General features: G+C 47.6%; 1 protein-coding gene across 11 annotated transcripts in view; it reads left to right on the forward strand.

Moving 5' to 3' along the window:
* The window catches only part of FAM193A (family with sequence similarity 193 member A), a 251,275-nt gene that overhangs the window by 206,831 nt on the left and 26,887 nt on the right, over positions 1–17,557 (forward strand). For all 11 annotated transcript variants that reach the window (XM_077136245.1, XM_077136249.1, XM_077136246.1 and 8 more), the window contains exons 14-18: positions 9,323–9,521; positions 10,492–10,764; positions 12,739–13,021; positions 13,750–13,933; positions 15,062–15,292. In XM_077136245.1, the coding sequence (XP_076992360.1) occupies positions 9,323–9,521; positions 10,492–10,764; positions 12,739–13,021; positions 13,750–13,933; positions 15,062–15,292 (1,170 nt within the window). The remainder of the gene's footprint in view (positions 1–9,322; positions 9,522–10,491; positions 10,765–12,738; positions 13,022–13,749; positions 13,934–15,061; positions 15,293–17,557) is intronic.

Genomic DNA, 17,557 nt, shown 5'->3' on the forward strand with positions numbered 1-17,557 from the left:
TTAATTGTGAAAAATTTTTGGCCATTAATCTTTTAAATATTTCTTCAAGTATTCTCTGTTTCTTCTGGTATTCCCATTACATGTGTATATATTTACAAAATTGTCCAACAGTTCTTAGGGGTTTCGCTTTTCCCTCTTTTTTTTTTCCATTCTCTTTTCTCTTTGCATTTCAGTTTGAGAAGTTTCTTTGACATATATTCAGTTAACACTGATTCTTTCCTTGGCTGTGTCCAGTCTGCAGATGAGCCCATCAGAGGCTTAGTCCCTTGCTATTACCATGTTTTTCATTTCCAAATAAACATTTTATGTACCAAATAAACATTTCTTGCTTTAGTCTCACACAGAAGTTAAAGTTTTAAGATATGAATGACCATCTATTTTCAACCCCCTGCAGTATCGACATTCCTTTGTTCTTCCTCATGCAAAAACATTTTTTAATTTGTACATTTATTCACTATCATTATACACTCTAGGCATTCCTAGATTATATCATCTCATTCTTTATCGTCTATCTTTCCTTCTAAGTTCATTTGTGCCCCCAGCCCTCCTCCCTCTATCCTTCTCACATTGAGCTTCATTCAGTGTTCTAACATTATTGTGCTACAATCAGGTAGTATTGTGCTATCCATTTCTGAATTTTTACCATCATCCCTGTTGCACAATCTGCATCACTTTAGCTCGAGTTTGGGTACAGAATTCTTGCCTGAAGAATTACTCTTTCAGGAACTTAAATATATCATACCACTGCCTCTTTGTTCATAGTGCCGGTTGAGTGGTCTGAACTCAATTTTATTTGGTTTCCCTTGTACGTAGTAGATTGTTTTTCTTTTGCCACTTTCAGGATTTTCTGCTTCTCTTCAACATTTGACAGACTGATTCATATGTCTTGGGGAAGGTGTGTTTGGATTAATTCTATTTGGAGTTCATTGGGCTTCTTTGCTTTATATATTTATGTCTTTTATAAGGGTTGGGAAGTTTTCTCCCATTATATCCTCTACTTATATTTGTGTACTTTGATTTGTCCATCATTTTCCCTGAATTCCAGTTCAAATTTTTCCATCTTTTTTTTACCATTTGCTCTTTTGTGCATTCAAAAGCGGTTCTCCTGTCCTCAAGTTCTTTTGTTCTTTCTTCTGCCTCTTCAGTTTGCTGTTGTGTGACTCTAGTACGTTTTTTATTTGGTCTACGGAGTCTTTAATCTTGGTGATATCTTCTATTTTTCTGTTTATTCTTTCAAATTCCTCTTTATGCTCTTCTAGTGGCTTCTTAATTTCCTTTGTGTCATTAGCAATCCCATTGATTTTATTTCGTATTGTTATATGAATATTTTTGATTAGTTGTCCCAAAGTCTGCGTCTCCTCTGGTGTTTTAATTTGGTCATTAGCCTGGGCTGTATCTGTCTGCATCATGATAAGGTTAGTGCTCTTCTTTTGCCTTCAAGGCATATAAAGATCTTGAAAGGTTTACTCAGGAAGTTGATTTCCTTCAGTAGTCTAATGCTTTGTATTTGTGGGATGGATGGAGAGCAGCATATGGGGCGTGCACAACAGTGTAGGGACAGGTTGCAGTGTATGTATAGGCACGGGTCAGGGATGCTTCCCTGGCACCTGCAAGCCTGGGATGTGGGACGTGGGTTTGTGGAGATGTTGTATGGGAGCCGTGGGGCAAGGTACAGGTTAGGCAGGCCTTGGAACGCAGGAGCATGGTGTGGTGTTGGGGATACAGAGGTAGGGCACAGCGGGAGGCGGATGGGGGAGTGCTGTGCTGAAGCACAGGTGTTGGTACACAGGCAGGATGTGGGTGGGTGCATGGAGTGTGGAGGTCATGGGTATCAGTGTGTGGGGTATGGGTCACAAAGTTGAGGTACAGGGAGGGCAGGGTGCAGGTGTGTTCTTGTACTGGGGCAGGTGCCATGGGGGCAGGGATGCAGAATAGTAAGTGTGTAGGGTCAGGGCACAAGTTGCGGGGCTTGTGGGATGTGAGTCAGGGTTGGGTGATGTAGGATGAACGTGACCCTGGCATCGCTTTTTTGGTGCCTGGGGGAGGGGGAGCGATGGAATTGGAACAGGGCTACACACATGTGCAGATTGGGGTTATGTAGCACAGATGCGCATGTAGGCACCTGCCAGATTTGGAAGCAGGGCTCTTATGCCGGGGGGTGAGGCAAGGGTGTGTACGTGTGCAGGGCAGAGGTCAAGATGTCAGTGCACGGACGCATGGACGCCCAGCAGGGAGGATTTGGCTTCCTATGTGCGCAGGTCTGGGGGGAGCCTCTACAGAGCTCAGGGGCAGTGAGGCAGTATTGCGACTGCGTGTACTGCAGGTAGGTGTGGCCCAGATGCTCAGGTCAGGGCTTGCTCAGAGCTGAGCGTGGCGAGAGGGTGCGTGCACGAGTCTGGGGGACCGGATGCTGATGTGCACGTGCACAGAACTCAGAGAGAGTGGGGTTTACCGACTGTATGGGCTGGGTGCAGGTGTGGCCCAGGTATGAAGGTGCACGCCTGCAGCCCAGATGCTAGGTAACTGCCTGCAGTGGGGCAGGGAGGGGAAAGTGGGGGTCGAGTGGCTGTGAGTAGGCATGTGCGTCTCCAGAGGGCGGGGCAAGACTGCACTTGCGCGGGAGAGGTGGGTCAGGCTGGGCAGCCATGTGCGCATGTGCAGGGCGAGGGCGCGGGCCAGAGACGCTCCGAGAGGGGCTGGCAAGGGAGCGCGCCGAGTGCGGTGTGGGGGCAGGTGACAGGAATCAGGTGCGTGAGGCGTGGGAGGCGTCGCTGGGCGGAGGAGGCACGCGGTCAAGGACTAGGGCTCGGCTTGCTTCCTAGTCCCCATCTCCAACTCCTGGTGGCTCCAGGCTTCAGTTTGGAAAGGGACGCCATAGACCGTTTGCAGGAGCTGGACGGTCTCTGGTTTTCTGCATCTCAGTTGGTCAGCGTCTGCAACCAGGGCCTCCCTGTGTGGTGTACAAGACCCTCCCAGGTCACTACACCCTGGAATCGCCGTCCCAGTTGTTCTCCGGTCCCTTCTCTGGCTGTTGCTTGGAGCAGGGGTGAACTCGACCCAGCCTGTCCCGCCATCTTCCCGGAGCTCCTGGGAGGTTTCAGTGCTTGCCGCGTCTCTTCAGATTGTTCTTGACTTTCAGCAGCATTGACAGTTAGACATGTTGCGTCTAGTCACAGCAACTGATTTTGTCCAGCCAGCCAGAAGTTGGGCTGTGTTCAGTGTCCACTGTAGCGGTAGGTGCCGGAGTCCCTCTCCTGTCCTCGTTTTGACCTCCTCTCTTGACCTTGGGCTTCCCTATGTTCACTTCCTCAGAGAAAATCTGTCTTTTTAGCCATGACCGGCTTTTGCTGCAGCCAGTCGTCGGGGAGGCCTTTGTGTTAGTGACAGAGTGAGGCTGTCCCTCTCCCTGCCCAGGCAAGAGGGGTCTTCCTTTGACCTTCACCACAGGAGTCTGGTTGAGTTTCTGGAGGTAGACCAGGAGGCTGCCTCCCTCAGGGGCTTCCCATCCCCACGCTGGTCCACATGCAGCCAGCAGCATTTTCTGAACATGGTATTTAGGTGCTCCTGCTGGTTCGTGGCTCCAGTGATTTTTGCTCCAGGCCAGCAGAGACTGGCCACACCCTAGGTGTTCACCCGCCTTACCAGGTTTCAGGGTGCTAGTTTGCCTGAAGGCTCTCTTCTATGGTAGCTCCAAGAAAAGTCATGGATTTTCAGTTCCAGCTTTTTCTTATCATAAGGACAGAAACAACGACTTCCAAACTCTATAAAGCTTCTACCAGAAGTCTAAAGTGCCATGAAATTTAATGTTCTTTTTTGGAGGCCATATTTTGTTTTCTTGTGTTTAAAAACGGCACCTACATGTATAGAACATTAGCTCTTCCTTGTGAATTGAGCATTTACATCTATTTACTGATTTCTTTGTCCCTAATGTCAGTTTTCTGACATTAATTTGACTTTTCCAGCTTTGTTTTGATTAATATTCACATTGAATTGTTTTTTATTTTAATCCTCTTGATTTTCACTTTTCTTTGTTCTTATGTTTTAGGTGTGTCTCTTTTAACACCATACTGCTGTTTAACACCTTGCCTGACAATCTGTGCTGTAACTAGGGAGTTTAGCCTATTTGTAGTATTGTATGTATTGATGTATTTCAAGTGTTTTACAGACTTGCTTTGCAGTTTCTGTTTGTCCTGCCTTTTCTCTTCTCTTTTTCTTCTTTCTCACCTTCCCTCTACCCCACTTCGCCTCTCCTGGCTTGGAAGTTGGACACTTTACTGCTGTCATTTCCGTTGCAGCGGCCACCCTTGCGACTTCACTGCACACCTCTGCCTTCACATGTAAAGTTAAGATCTTCCAAATAGGGTCTCTAAAACACGTTAATGCAGTCAGTCCACCTCTGCGTTTTTGTTTGTTTCAATTTTTATAGATAAAACAACGTACAAGCATATACATTCTTAACATGCCAGCATTCTGTACATGGTGTACAATCAGTGGCTCACAGTATTATCACATAGTTATATATTTATCACTTTTTTAGATCATTCGCATCACTGCAGAAAAAGAAATAAAAAGCAAAAAGAAAAAACTCATACATACCATATCCTTTACCCCTCCCTCATTGACCACTACTATTTCCATCTGCCCAATATGTATTTTTTTATTTTAACATTTGTTCTCCCTGTTGTTTACTTATTTTTAATCCATATGTTTTACTCATCTATCCATACTGTAGATAAAAGGAGCATCAGACACAAGGTTGAGTTTTAATTTTAACTCTTATTTCTCAGTTTTAGTTAATTTATTTTTGTAGTGTCTACAGCAGTTTTTCATATCCTTGTGTTCTTGGTCATTTTTTTATTCCATCTTTTCTTTCTTTAAGCCTTTTTCACAGTTACTTCTTGAGTATCTAATCTGTTTTCTGTTGTCTCTGCTGACCTTACTCATGTTGTGTCCTTCCTTTATGTGTTTGGTAGATGTTTTATTAAGAAGGCAGGCTTTGTTCAGCTTAATGTGTGAGAATCCCAAGGCTCTATCTAAGTAGGGGATGCTTTCCTTAGGGAAGATTGTCCTGTGCTTCTGCCAGGAGCCAGTGGGGAGCTGCCCCAGCTGGGCGCGGCAGTCCTAGCTTCTTTCAGGGTCCTGCTGTGGTGTGAGAATCTTGAGTCTCCTGCAGAAATTGCCTCCTCTGCCTGTACCTGGTGAGGCCCTCGCGGCCACCCTCCTTTCTGCCCACCCTCCCTCCTCTTGCTTTCTGTCTCCAGGTTCTTATCGTTTCTCTTCTTTTTGCCTTTGTCACTTTCCCTTGCTTTTGCTGTGGCTTCCCCGTTTGCTGGAAGGTGTTTGGTGTGGTCTGGCTAGGGTGGAGTGTTCAGTCCCATCACCACCAAAAGTGCGTCTGGACCACGCCTGGGAGAAAGTGTGACCTTCCCATACCGGGCAGGTGCGCACTGCTGGGACCACACTCCCCAGATCAGGGTGGGGCCCACTCTACAGCACCCAATGGTAAATGTAGGAAGATGTGAGAACTACTCCACGGGGAGCATGCGGAGTGATTGCAAATGCTCACCTGATTCTGTTCTGCCTCTCGGCGAGATAAGTGCGTCCTGGCACCTCCCACAGTGTTCTAGAAGGTTAAAACTGTATAAGTGTAAGTTCTGATTGGAAACTGGGGGTGGGGGGGCCATATCGAAACTAGGGACATAAGTAGATTCTGATCTGGGGTGGTATTTGTGAGCTTTGGTCTATACTTTCATGAGCATGCTCAGTTCTTTGGGCCTAAGAACTGAGCATCGCCAAAACAAAGCGATGCTTTTGCCTCTTATCATCTTTGGGAGGGATTTTGAAAAACCTCAGTTAGGCAGAAATACAGAAATAGAGTCAATCATCTTAAGTTTCTTGTTGACTGGTAGGTAATCAGAAGCCGCTTTTGGCTTGTACACGGTATTGGAAATCTTTCACAGGTGTGCATTTGTGGGTTAAGCTTGTCTCTGGCATGTTGTTTGGAGTGCAGTCATGGTGTCGGGGCTGGGTGGTAGGTGGTGCGGGGCACAGACCATCTGGCCCAATTCGAGACACATGCCCAGTGAGGATTCGGGCTGTGTTTGTGCCAGAGGTTTCATTTAAGGCAAAATAGTTGTTTTCCTTTGAATTACATCTTTTGTCTCAAAGTAGAGAACAATTCAAAATTGTTAATTGGAGCTTGTGGACTAGTGCAAAGAGTAAAATCAGTGTTCTAACACAGTAGTGTCATCCATTTTGGGAGACTTGGTCCATGGTTAATTCTCGATGGATTCATGGAGGCGTGACCCAAAAATGGTCTCATTGACAGACACCTCTTTTGCCTGAAGATAACCTTTACACTCTTGTGGTCAATGGACATCTGGTGCAGAAACATTTATAACAGTGCACCTGTTTTGTTATGGAGCCCCCTGATTGTTGCCTCTTGTCACTACAACTGGACCTCCTTTTTTTGAGTCAATGGGCTTCTTGAAGAAGTATATAAATAGCATACGTAGAATCATTAACTTCTCTTTCCAAAATGTGATGGATATATTCATGGAGAACATCTCTACCCACATAGGCTGCACCCCATGATTCCTCTGTGCTCAGCTCTGTTCACTGACATTTATTGAACATCCAATATGTGCCAGATCCTGTGCTACATGCTAAGAAAAAAAATTGGTCACTCTTGGTCCTTGCTTTCAGTGAGCTTGTAGGCTCAAGAAAAGACAAAAATGTAATAGAATTTTTAAAAGTCAAAATAGTTTAATGTGCCTTGATAGAAGTTGTAGCTACAAGGTAGAATAGTAACACTAAAATAGGGAAAACTTTTGGAGTCATGGGTTGGTTTTGTTGAGGAGGTGGCACCAGAATAGGGTTTTGAAGGATGAATAAGAGTTCTGTGGCACATTGGGAGGTAGAATATAGGTTCTTCTGCAAGCTTCCCAGAGTCCCACAGCCAGTAAGGGACGAGAAAGTTGGCTGAGTTACACCTGTCAGGTATTTTTGCCCCTTACCAGAAGGTCCCCAAGACTTAGCAACCATCTGTCTACTTGCTGCTTTTCATCTGGGCTTTCTTAGCTAAGCAGCTCTTAGCTTATCGCTGCTTTGTAGAAAATGATGTCTGTTGAAATAAGGTTTTCTGGGTTTCCTTGTTCTTTGTCCCCTGGAACACCCCTGCCTAAACAGTTAGTTCTGGCCCCTGCTTTTGTCTTTAGTGGCTGGTCTAGACTGTTTCTTCCTGCTTTCAAGCCCAGACTGTCTGCACCAGCCTCCCCCTCCCATTCACCTCAGGGAGAGGAGTTCTTTGAAAGTCAGTGGGTGCAGGTGCCCTAGGTGGAGTTGTTCCCATCCTCCTGTGTGCTCTGACAGCACTGCAGTAGAGGGGCCTAGTTTGGTTAAGGGCTGGTAGGTTGGTTGATTTCTTCTAAAACGATGATAAGCCACCTTAGCATACCACAGGCCAGGCAGTATTATCTAGCTTTATTCTCACAACAGACCCAGAAGGTGGGTATTTCCAATTTACAATTGGGAAAACTAAAGCACAGAAAGTTTGAGTAATTTGCCTGAGGTCACACAGCTAGGAAATGAAAGAGCTGACATTTGAACTCAACAGAGCAATGAAACTTGAAGGTGGAGGCCTAAGGTTAGACATCACACACCAACTCCCTCACCTGATGCACTTCCTGGAAGTGGAGCCAGAATTAGTAGTTCTTGAACTAGACATTGTTTTGCTAGCTGCAGGATTCATCGTTTGCTTGCCATCATCACTGCCCTTGATGCTGCTTCAGTGCCATTGTACCCCTAATGGTCTGTCCACCATATTGCCACAGATCAGTCTTCTTAAAGCCTCGTCGGGTCAGCTAACTCCGCTTCTTAGATTCTCTGTGGGCCCCTCTCCACTTCGGACGAGCATCACGCAAGGTGGACCCTGATTCAGCTCCAGCCAGGCAGAGCTCCAGGACAGGTGTCCCCGAGTCTGGGAGGGCCCATGCACCATCCTTGTCCTCCCTTCATCCCTACTTTTGCCCTTCCCTTCCACCTTCTGCCTCCCCCCGGGCCCTTAGTATCCTGCTGTCCTCCCCCAGATTGTCCCTCTGAGCTGGCAGCACATGCCGCTGGGCTCTACCACTGCAAAGGGTCATAATTTCAACTGCTGTAGAGCAGGGCCTGTATGTCTAGGCATTCATTCACTCTTGCAATAAAATAGATACCTATTGAGGGAGCTGCCTGCCAGCACTAAAAGAGTGTGGCCCAGGCCCAGCGTCCCATCCCTCTGTGATGCTTCTATAATTTAGGAGCAGACAGACAGGAAGCCAGCAGGTCTGACTTGATTTATAATGGTGGTAAATGCTCAGAGAGAAAGTGGCAGACTTCAGGGTGCTTAATGGGAAGCCCACCTGGTCTTGGAAGTGCCCTGAAGTCTGAATCTGTGTTAACAAGGTAACAAGTTCAGGTTACCTCAACTAGGCCATTGACACAGCTTGGGTTAAGTGGGGGTGAAGAAGGAGCTTCTGAGTTTGCGGACCAAAGGAAGGCCTGAGTGTCCGGGGGCGTGGTGAGCTGGAAGGATGGAGGGAGGTAGGGCCTGGTTACCTAGGGCTCCCTGGGCCACCTGAAGACTTTGGATTTGCCCCTGGAACAGTAGGAAGCCATCTGCAACTCCTGAGTGTGATTGCATTTACTGCATGGAGGACGTGGCTCCCCTGAGGAGAATGGATTGGAGAGGGGTCCTGGGGCAGGTGTGGGGCTATGGGACTGCAGAGCCACGGGCCACCTAGGGGCCACTCAGTAAATGTCTGGTGCTGGCTCAGACCACAGCCACCCCTCAGTAGCCTTTAAACAAGGGGATGCCCTGTGGGACTCATCGTAATCAGTCCTTTGACAGCCTCAGCCTCCAAGCTGCCCTTTGCCCAAGTGAAGGAAAAGCAAAAATTCTAACAGCTTCCATCAGTTATTCCAATGTTGAATTTTTAGCGGTGATCCTAATAATTTCAGTTGGGGAATAAGCCATAGGGACAGGTCCTATGTAAACACATCACGTTTAAAATGTGACTAGGGAGAATGTTAGGAGTTGTTGAATTTAGATATAATTCTTGAGGCATCACTTGCTCTTAAAATCTATATCTGGCTGAAATTTCACGTGAATGTGTAGTGTCCTGACAAATCATGTGAGCACTTTATGAACTGCACTCAGTACAGGGACACGGGTTGTGGGAATGTCCCCACGGGGTTCTCAGGAATGCTTGTCTGTCTGTAGTTTAAATACTTAGGTAAACAGAATATTAATTTTGATATGTGATTAGAAAATTTTTTTTTGTAGGCTTTACCGCCAGCACCTGTTCAGAATCACACAAATAAGCATCAGGTATTCAATGCATCTCTTCAAGACCATATTTATCCGAGCTGTTTTGGGAATACTCCAGAGTGGAATAGTTCTAAATTTATAAGTCTTTGGGGATCAGAAGTGATGAATGATAAGAACTGGAATCCTGGCACTTTCTTGCCAGATACAATTTCTGGTAAGGAATTTGTTAAAAATTTCTTAAAGTGTTAAAATACCCTGAGCCAAGTAGCTGACATCTCTGTGTAGTCTTCTAGCAGCAGGCCTCGCACAGTCCCCCTGCTCTGACCCTCGCCCGCAGCCTGGCACCGTGCTTCTTCTGTGTGCATCTGACACCATCAGGTGTGTGTCAGGTGTGCGGCACTGACTGAGCAGAGGCACGCTCGGTGCCTCCTGCCACCCGCGAGCCCTGTTGGTGCTGTGCTGACACTGAAGTGTCTCTTGCCCGTTACTCGGGGCTCTGTGTTCAGCCTTGTGAAAGTTAGCGTGGTTCTTAAGCAGGCAACACCCAACACTTCAGTCCCATGCCCAGCAGGGCGGTGAAGCAGCACCTTAGGCGACTTGAGTACTGTGACTAATGTCCCCTTCCTCTGCTTTCCGTATTGACCCTACATGGGATTTGTCCCCTCTGCCATGCTCCTTCCTCCCCAGCTACCTCAATTCCCAAGACTCAGCTGTGACTGCTGAGGTAGGACATGGGTGCACCTAAAGAGGGGCTGTGCCTGCGCCCCATCTCTGTCTTCATGTGGCAAGAGCCTGCAGGTGCCCCGCACCCGGCCCTGCAGTGCTCAAGACAAGCTAGACGTGAGCTTCCTGGTCTTTGCTTGGAAAGGATTTCTAGCTGTGTGACCTTGGGCAAGTTGCTTAACCTCTCTGAGCCTCAGTCTCTTCATTTTTAGGATGGGAATAATAGTACCAACCTCAGAAGGTAGTTGTAAGACATTAAATGACTTTTGAGAAGCACCTGGCACAGGAATTGGCACATAGTGGGTGCTCAATACATTGTTTTTCTTAGATGAAAAGCTAGCTGCCTAGCATCATCCCAGCAGAATCCTGACTTTAGGTTGTGTAGTCATTAGCATGATCTTTAGGTTTGGGCTCAATGTTATTACTTCTGGAAGCCTTACTTTTCCCATTCTTCTCTGAAGGGAATGATATATTAGGGCCAACGCTCTCAGAAACAAGACCTGAAGCCCTTCCACCTCCATCTAGCAATGAAGCCTCTGCAGTTTCGGATAGTAAAGAGAAAAAAAATGCTGCAAAAAAGAAGTGTTTGTACAATTTCCAAGATGCTTTTATGGAAGCAAACAAAGTTGTCATGGCAACCTCATCAGCCACCTCCTCCGTCTCCTGCACGGCTACCACAGTGCAGTCAAGCAACAGCCAATTCAAAGTGTCATCGAAGAGACCTCCTTCCATGGGTAAGGCAGCCAGCCCTGGAGACCCGGCCCTGACTTTCGCTTACTTTTTTCTTCATCTTTGTGGTTGCCTTTTGACCAGCCTAGTCAAAGGCGTAAATGTAATGAATGTCCCCAGAATCACTGTAGGGCAAAGAGCGAGGTACTCTGGGCTCTGACTAGACTTGTGGCTGGGACACTGACCCTCAGGGGCTTTGCCCTGAGGTGTCTGGCCTTCAGGCTCTGTGCTCCCTGTCCTGGGATTGGAAAGGCCGCTCCTTCTCAGCATGCAAGGAGTTCCTGGAAGCTGTGTCAGAAAAACTTGGCACAGAGGCTGGGTGGGTGGAGGGCATGGCACCCAGCCCAGGGTCAGCCCCAGATCACCCACAGCACTCAGTGAGAAGGGGAGCTGCGACCCTCAGGTTAATCCACTCACAAAGCGCAAGAGGGCCCAAGCACAAAGGCACAGTCAGAGGCCAACAGTTGCTGCCTGAGAGGGCCCCCCTAGCCAGAGTCAGAGCCAAACACCAGAAAGGGCAGCAAGGTGGGCTGTAGCACACTGACCAGGCCAGGTGCTCAGAGGAGAGAGAAGCATGCCAGCTCATAAATGGCTGAGAGCGCAGAGGAAACCACTATTTGCCACCTCCAGGGTAGTAATTAATTGAGGTCAGTATTGTCGGCATGTGTTAAAACCACTGGTTTGAAATGACTACAAAAAGTTTAAATGAAAAAGAAAAGCTGGACTCAACTAGAAAGAAAGCCCTTTCTCTTTCTTGCCTACCTCCTTCTTGCATGTTGGTGATGATGAGAAGTCCAGTCACTCCAGGGGCCTTGAAAGAAGAAACCGTGCAGTTAAAACTGCGACAGAGAATGCAAGGGTACTAGACCCTGGTGCAGTGACGTCACTACACCAGCCCTAGGCTGCCTACCCCCAGACTTCATCTCAGGAAAAGAGAAAGAAACTGTACTGTTTAAACTGTTCAAAAAAACCCAGAAACACAGGATTTCATTTGAGGGGATATAATATTTCCAGTCTGAAACCATCACCCATGGGTAACTGGTAGCAAATGGCAAGTGCCTCTACCACAGAGAAATTCGACAGACACCCTGTGCACACAGATGCACTCACACCCTGTGCACACACACTCACACTTGTGCAGTCATAATCGTGTGCATATGCTGTACCCCATGCACACACATGTTCATACCCGCTGCACAGATGCACTCAAAGCCTGTGCACACAGATGTGCTGACATCCCATGCACATGCATTCACACCCCATGCATGCAGTCATGCTCACATCCTCAACAAGTGCACTCACACTGCACTCACTCTGCACACATGAAGCACTCACACCTGCAGTGCATACGTGTTCACACCCCATGCGCACATGCTCAGAGGTGGCCTTGCCATCATGAAACAGACCGACATTGAGTCCTTCCTGGCCTGTTCCAAAGGGAAGAACCCGTCATAACCCCTTTGTAGGATCCATGCCAACAGCATTTCACCTGAATCTAATAAGAGACAAGATGAATCCAGGTAGTGAGACAGCTGGCCTGGAGTCCTGTATGTCAGTGTTGGAGAAGGAAGGAAAAAAACGAAAAGAGGCTGGTTGGAAAAAAACTGCAAAGGACATTTGGACGGAGATTGGAAACTTGAATGCAGAGAATACTATGTCAGTGTTGAATGTCTCAGGGTGAAATGGTCTTGGAGTTACGTGGGAAAATGTCTATGTCTCAGGAATACAACTTCCAAATACTGGGCAAAAAAGAAAAAAAAGCATGTGTAAGAAATTGGCATGACAGATTGCTGACACTCAGTGAATCTGCGTGAAGGGCTTGGAGGGGTCATTGGGCTATTCCTTCAAGTTCTCTGACCTTTGCACATTTTCAAAACAGTAGGTGAAAAACGCTTCATTCCAGGGAAGTCGGAATGACCAATTAGAGTCCATGTTTTCTTGGGCTGCTGGTTGTGACTGTTTTGGTGCTTGACCTGCAGGTGAAGTCTTTCACAGCCTCAACCCGGAGGACCCCAGACACTCGGCTCCAGCTGTGCCGAGGAGCAGCCCCACGGGGTTGGCGCCGCTTCCTTCCCTGTCCCCTGCCGCGCTTCCACCAGCCACCACGCCTCATCTTGCAAACCTCGCAGCCCCGTCGTTCCCCAAAACCGCAACCACAGCTCCTGGGTTCGTGGACACACGCAAGAGCTTCTGTCCCGCTCCTGGGGCACCCCTGCCACCTCCTGCCGACAGCTCTGTGAGCGCACCTCCTAGTGTCTGCAGGTGAGCCTCAGGATGGGCCTCACTAACCCAGTCCCAGGAGCAGATTCTTCCTCCGGGCTCTGGTCCCAGAGGCCAGTGACAGGCAGAGAGAAGCAGAGGCATCCACAACAGAGGACAGGGGTGCAGTTCAGCCTTGGCCTTGAGTCCTGCAGAGGGGCAGTCTAGGGGCCACAGCTGCAGGGGATAGCAGCTTCAGGTTTGTCCTTGAAAGGAGACAGCATAACCATCTGTGCCTTGTTCATTTAAGTTGTATTTGTTACTCACTGAAGAGAGTCAGGAAAGAGTAAACAAAGTCAGTATAGAGAAACACAGCAGGGTACCTGTCACATAAAGAAGACGGTCACCCTGGCCTCTGACCTTGCCTGTTTGAGGACACCCACCCCCACCCCCAGGAGTGGTGGTAGGATGGGCGTTGCAGGACCAGTCTTGAGAGACTTTGGCCTGTTGTTTTCACTTTGCACCTTGCAGCCACCAAGCCCCACGTGCCTTTTCTAGGCCTGGGTTGTCGCCTGCATGCCTGCAGGGTATTTTCTGTGCAAGGTCCCACACCGAGCCGTCTACGTCGCTGCATGACATTTGCTAACCACATGTGGCTTGGTGGCCTCCTCTCTGCAGGACAGGCCACGAACAGGCTGTTGAGAGGAACTGAGAAGCTGCCGGGAGGCGTGCTGTGCTCTCCTTGTTGGAGGGACCGCTCACTGACCAGCCTGCTGTCTGCGGTTTTGCAGTGACCCCGACTGTGAAGGGCACCGCTGTGAGAACGGGGTCTATGACCCACAGCAGGAGGACGGGGACGAGAGCGCGGACGAAGACAGCTGCTCTGAGCACAGCTCCAGCACCTCAACCTCCACCAACCAGAAGGAGGGCAAGTACTGTGACTGCTGCTACTGTGAGTTCTTCGGGCATGGCGGGGTAAGTGCGCCTGGCCTGGGACCCCAGGGGACTCAGGGGGACACTGGACCAGGCTGGGCTTCACTAAGTGCACTGATGACTATTCTTAAATTGTGTTCTATATCTAAATTAGAATTGTGGAATACATGCAAGCATTTTTGCAAGAGTCCTGTACTAGGTTGAATCAGGGTATGGTTATATGGCATGTGAAACTTTATTTACCCTGTGCTTAAAACCCAGGTATAGTGAACCAGCCGTTCCACTTCTACACGGTTTTTATCCTAAAGAAATAATTAAATATTTGCCCGAAGATTTACCTCGAAAGATTTTCATCACTGCATTTTGACTTTGTTTGTGGGTTGATGGGGTGTCGGGGAGCCTAGCAGGCACCCACCTGTCGGGTATTGTTGAATCTTGGTGGCACGCCCATACGATGGAGTAAGACCATGTAGCCAATTGCACCAATATTATCTGTACACAGTTTGGATCCTTTTATTTAAATACAAGGGATTTTAATACATGTATCTACTTGTATAACATTCCAGAACAATAATTTTTATCTACAAGTGAAAGTTAGCCACAGTTGCTTTGAGGGGTAGGCTGTGAGAAGAGTAAGAGGTCTGTACTTTGTCTTTTTCTCTTGTAGTGCAGTTTGCACTTTCTAAAAACTCAATAAGAAATTTCCAGTACTCAATAAGAAATATCTTGGCAGTGCAATTAAGGACAGTTTTTACGTTTTTTCTTTTCAGCACTGCAAAGGAAACCCATAAATGTATGAAAAATACAGTACACATTTATTGACATGGAAAGATAATTGTAAAGTACTAAGTAAAATGTAGCTTAATTAGTATGTATAATTGTTCCTTTTTCAGTTCTAGAAAGCCCATTCGTGACATAGCTATACATATTCTACCACATTTTTCATGACTATATTAAAGCTGGAGGGGTGCCAAAGCACTGCATTTAGGGGATTTTGTTGTTTTTGTCTGCTGTTTGTATATCTTATTTCCTTATTTTTTACAATGATCATACATTACTTGAGTAATAAGAAAAAAAATGTTAATTTAAAATGTATGGGCCAAAATTGTTATATTCAAAATTGTTCTGACTTGAGTCTTAATTTGGTTATGTTTTACTTAATTGTCTTAGCCTCCAGCTGCTCCAACAAGTAGAAATTATGCAGAAATGAGAGAAAAGCTTCGTTTACGTCTGACCAAGAGGAAAGAAGAACAACCTAAAAAAACTGACCAGATTTTGGAAAGGGAAAGTGTAGTTGACCATCGAAAGGTAGAAGATTTGTTACAGTTTATAAACAGCTCAGAGACCAAACCAGTAAGCAGTACTCGAGCAGCCAAACGAGCAAGACATAAGCAAAGAAAGGTAAGCAGTGAAGTGTCTGTGTTTCTGTGGCACTGTGCGGGGCAGGGGCTTCTGGAGCGCGGCGAGCAGTGGTCAGGTCCCAGAAGCTGCAGACCTGCCCACCATGTGCTCCAGGAACCCTTGTCTGTAGCTGGTTGCCAGATCTGGAAGCTGGTTAGAAATCCCACTTTGTTCATATTTTCAGGATACCACTTCCCTGTTTGTGTCATGACTTGTAAGTAAGCCTTTAAATTCTTGCATTGGCCAGCTGTGGAGACAGCAGCAAATCCTCTACCTCTGGCTCTGTGGGAGCCCATTCTTTCTCAGAGAAGGAAGAGGACGGAGGAGCCCTTGCCCGAGAGAGTTGGAGAATGGTCAAGACTGTGGGAGTGAGGACAGTGCCGGTGGCACAGCAGACCCTCCTGGGTGCTGGACTGGAGTGGTCTGCACACATGCTCCCCTCACCCTGCCCACCAGCCCTTCTACTTGAAGCAGAGGAGAGGCAGGCAGTACCACTCCAGAAGGGGGTCAGTGTGTGGCATGTCGTAGGTATGAAAGTGTGAAACGACCAGCTTTGTGGGGGACCCTGGATAGTCCACACTTCACGGGAGGGAATGCACCAGGCCAGGGGCCGTGAATAGACTTGAGCTATGGCCTCACAGATGAACATGACATTCACACTGTGTGTCTGCTAATAAATAGTAAGTTGTATTCTTTACTTTAGGATAATAGTGAAGATGATGGGAATGGCAGCTACTTTATGATTTGATGTGATTGTCCTTATACCCCCACCCCCCAGTTTTATCAGAGGATTTTCCAGAGCCCCCTATGCTGAAGCAGTTCCAGAAATCCTCTAAAGATGACGGCTCCAAGGAGCAGAGCTCAGAGATTTGGGCTCAGCTCTAGAGGGGACCTGTAAAAACTGCATGTCTGACAGCAGAATTGGGTGCATTGGGAAGAGGCCCGGCCCCCAACCTGGGTGGTCAGGCAGAGACCTGGGGTTGTCTGTTCAGATGCTAATGAGGAGAGAGTCCCATGAGGCTGGCCCATGTGTCCTGTAATTTTGCTTCCAACTTCACTATTTGAGATTCTGAAATAATTTCAAATTATCCTTTGGAGTGGATTAACCACCAAGAATTGTCCTTGTGCCACAGCATCCAAAATAGGTGTGCACTGCTACCAGGTATAGCTGGTCTGTTTGGAAGGCTTTGGGGGAAACTTGTTCTGCACCCCAGAAAATATGGGTTTGCCAAGCCACACAGGAGTTAGGGAGGACCCGGGAATATCGGAGTGTTATAGTAGCAGAGGGTCCCAGCGTGGTCCAAGGCCCTGGAGACTTCCTTTTGGGATTCTGAAAGCCTCCAGCACTTCGATGAGCCCACTGCTTTTCAGGGGCGCTCTCAACCTTTGATGCCTGTCCTCTGTGCTTGCAGGCAACTGGGTCTAAAACGTCATGCTCGGCTGCTTCTGGTTCCCTGTTGGGCCAGGGTGAACCTTTGCAGCAGAGGCTGGGGGCTGTCCTGGCACACAGTTTTAGATGCATCCCACAAGTCTTTGAGCCTCCTTAACTGTGGGCTGGGATTTTAAGAGGCTGTGTGTGAGCTGGCAGTTGACATAAAGGCAGTAGGTACTGTTTTTTAGCTTGCCTGTAGATTTTGTGGTGGTAGCAGGTTGAGGCCTGTTGCCCTGGTCTTGGCCCCTGCTCCACAGGAGGTCCTTGGCTGGGGGCTCAGGTGGAGCAGCACAGGTAGCCATCCCCACCTGAGCGCTACAGTCCAGGATGCGAGGAGGGGTCTTGTGGAGGAATGTAAGTCGGCATACACCATCCTTCATCCCAAGTCTCGCTGTGAGAAAAGGCCAGCAGACTGGTTGTACCTGCGGTGGGGGAGGCGGAGTCGGTGAGGCAGAGTCTGCACCAGCTGCGGGCTGGCCACCCCCAGGAGGAGGAGAGGGTCCTCGTGTAACGTATGGAGCAAGGACTTTCAGTAGCCTCACCTAAGTGGTCATATTGAATTGTCTTGTTAGATCTTTTAACATAATCGTATTATCTTTCCTTTTCCAAAAAGAGGGGTAAATTTAAGTTTCTTAAAACTGTGTGTACATCATAAGAAAAGAATTTAAACTAGGAAGAATCTTTAAATTTTCCCATGCAAAATATTTTTGCCAGAGTTTCTTACGAGCACCAACCTGTAGGAAATTTCATAATAGGGGAACCGTGCTCCTTACTTCTTAATGGCTTCCATTTGTTTTCAGAACAGAAGGAATAATTTCCATTTATGGTCCTGG

This window comes from Tamandua tetradactyla, chromosome 19 (genome assembly GCF_023851605.1).
Source record: "Tamandua tetradactyla isolate mTamTet1 chromosome 19, mTamTet1.pri, whole genome shotgun sequence".
Classification (NCBI taxonomy): Eukaryota; Metazoa; Chordata; class Mammalia; order Pilosa; family Myrmecophagidae; genus Tamandua; species Tamandua tetradactyla.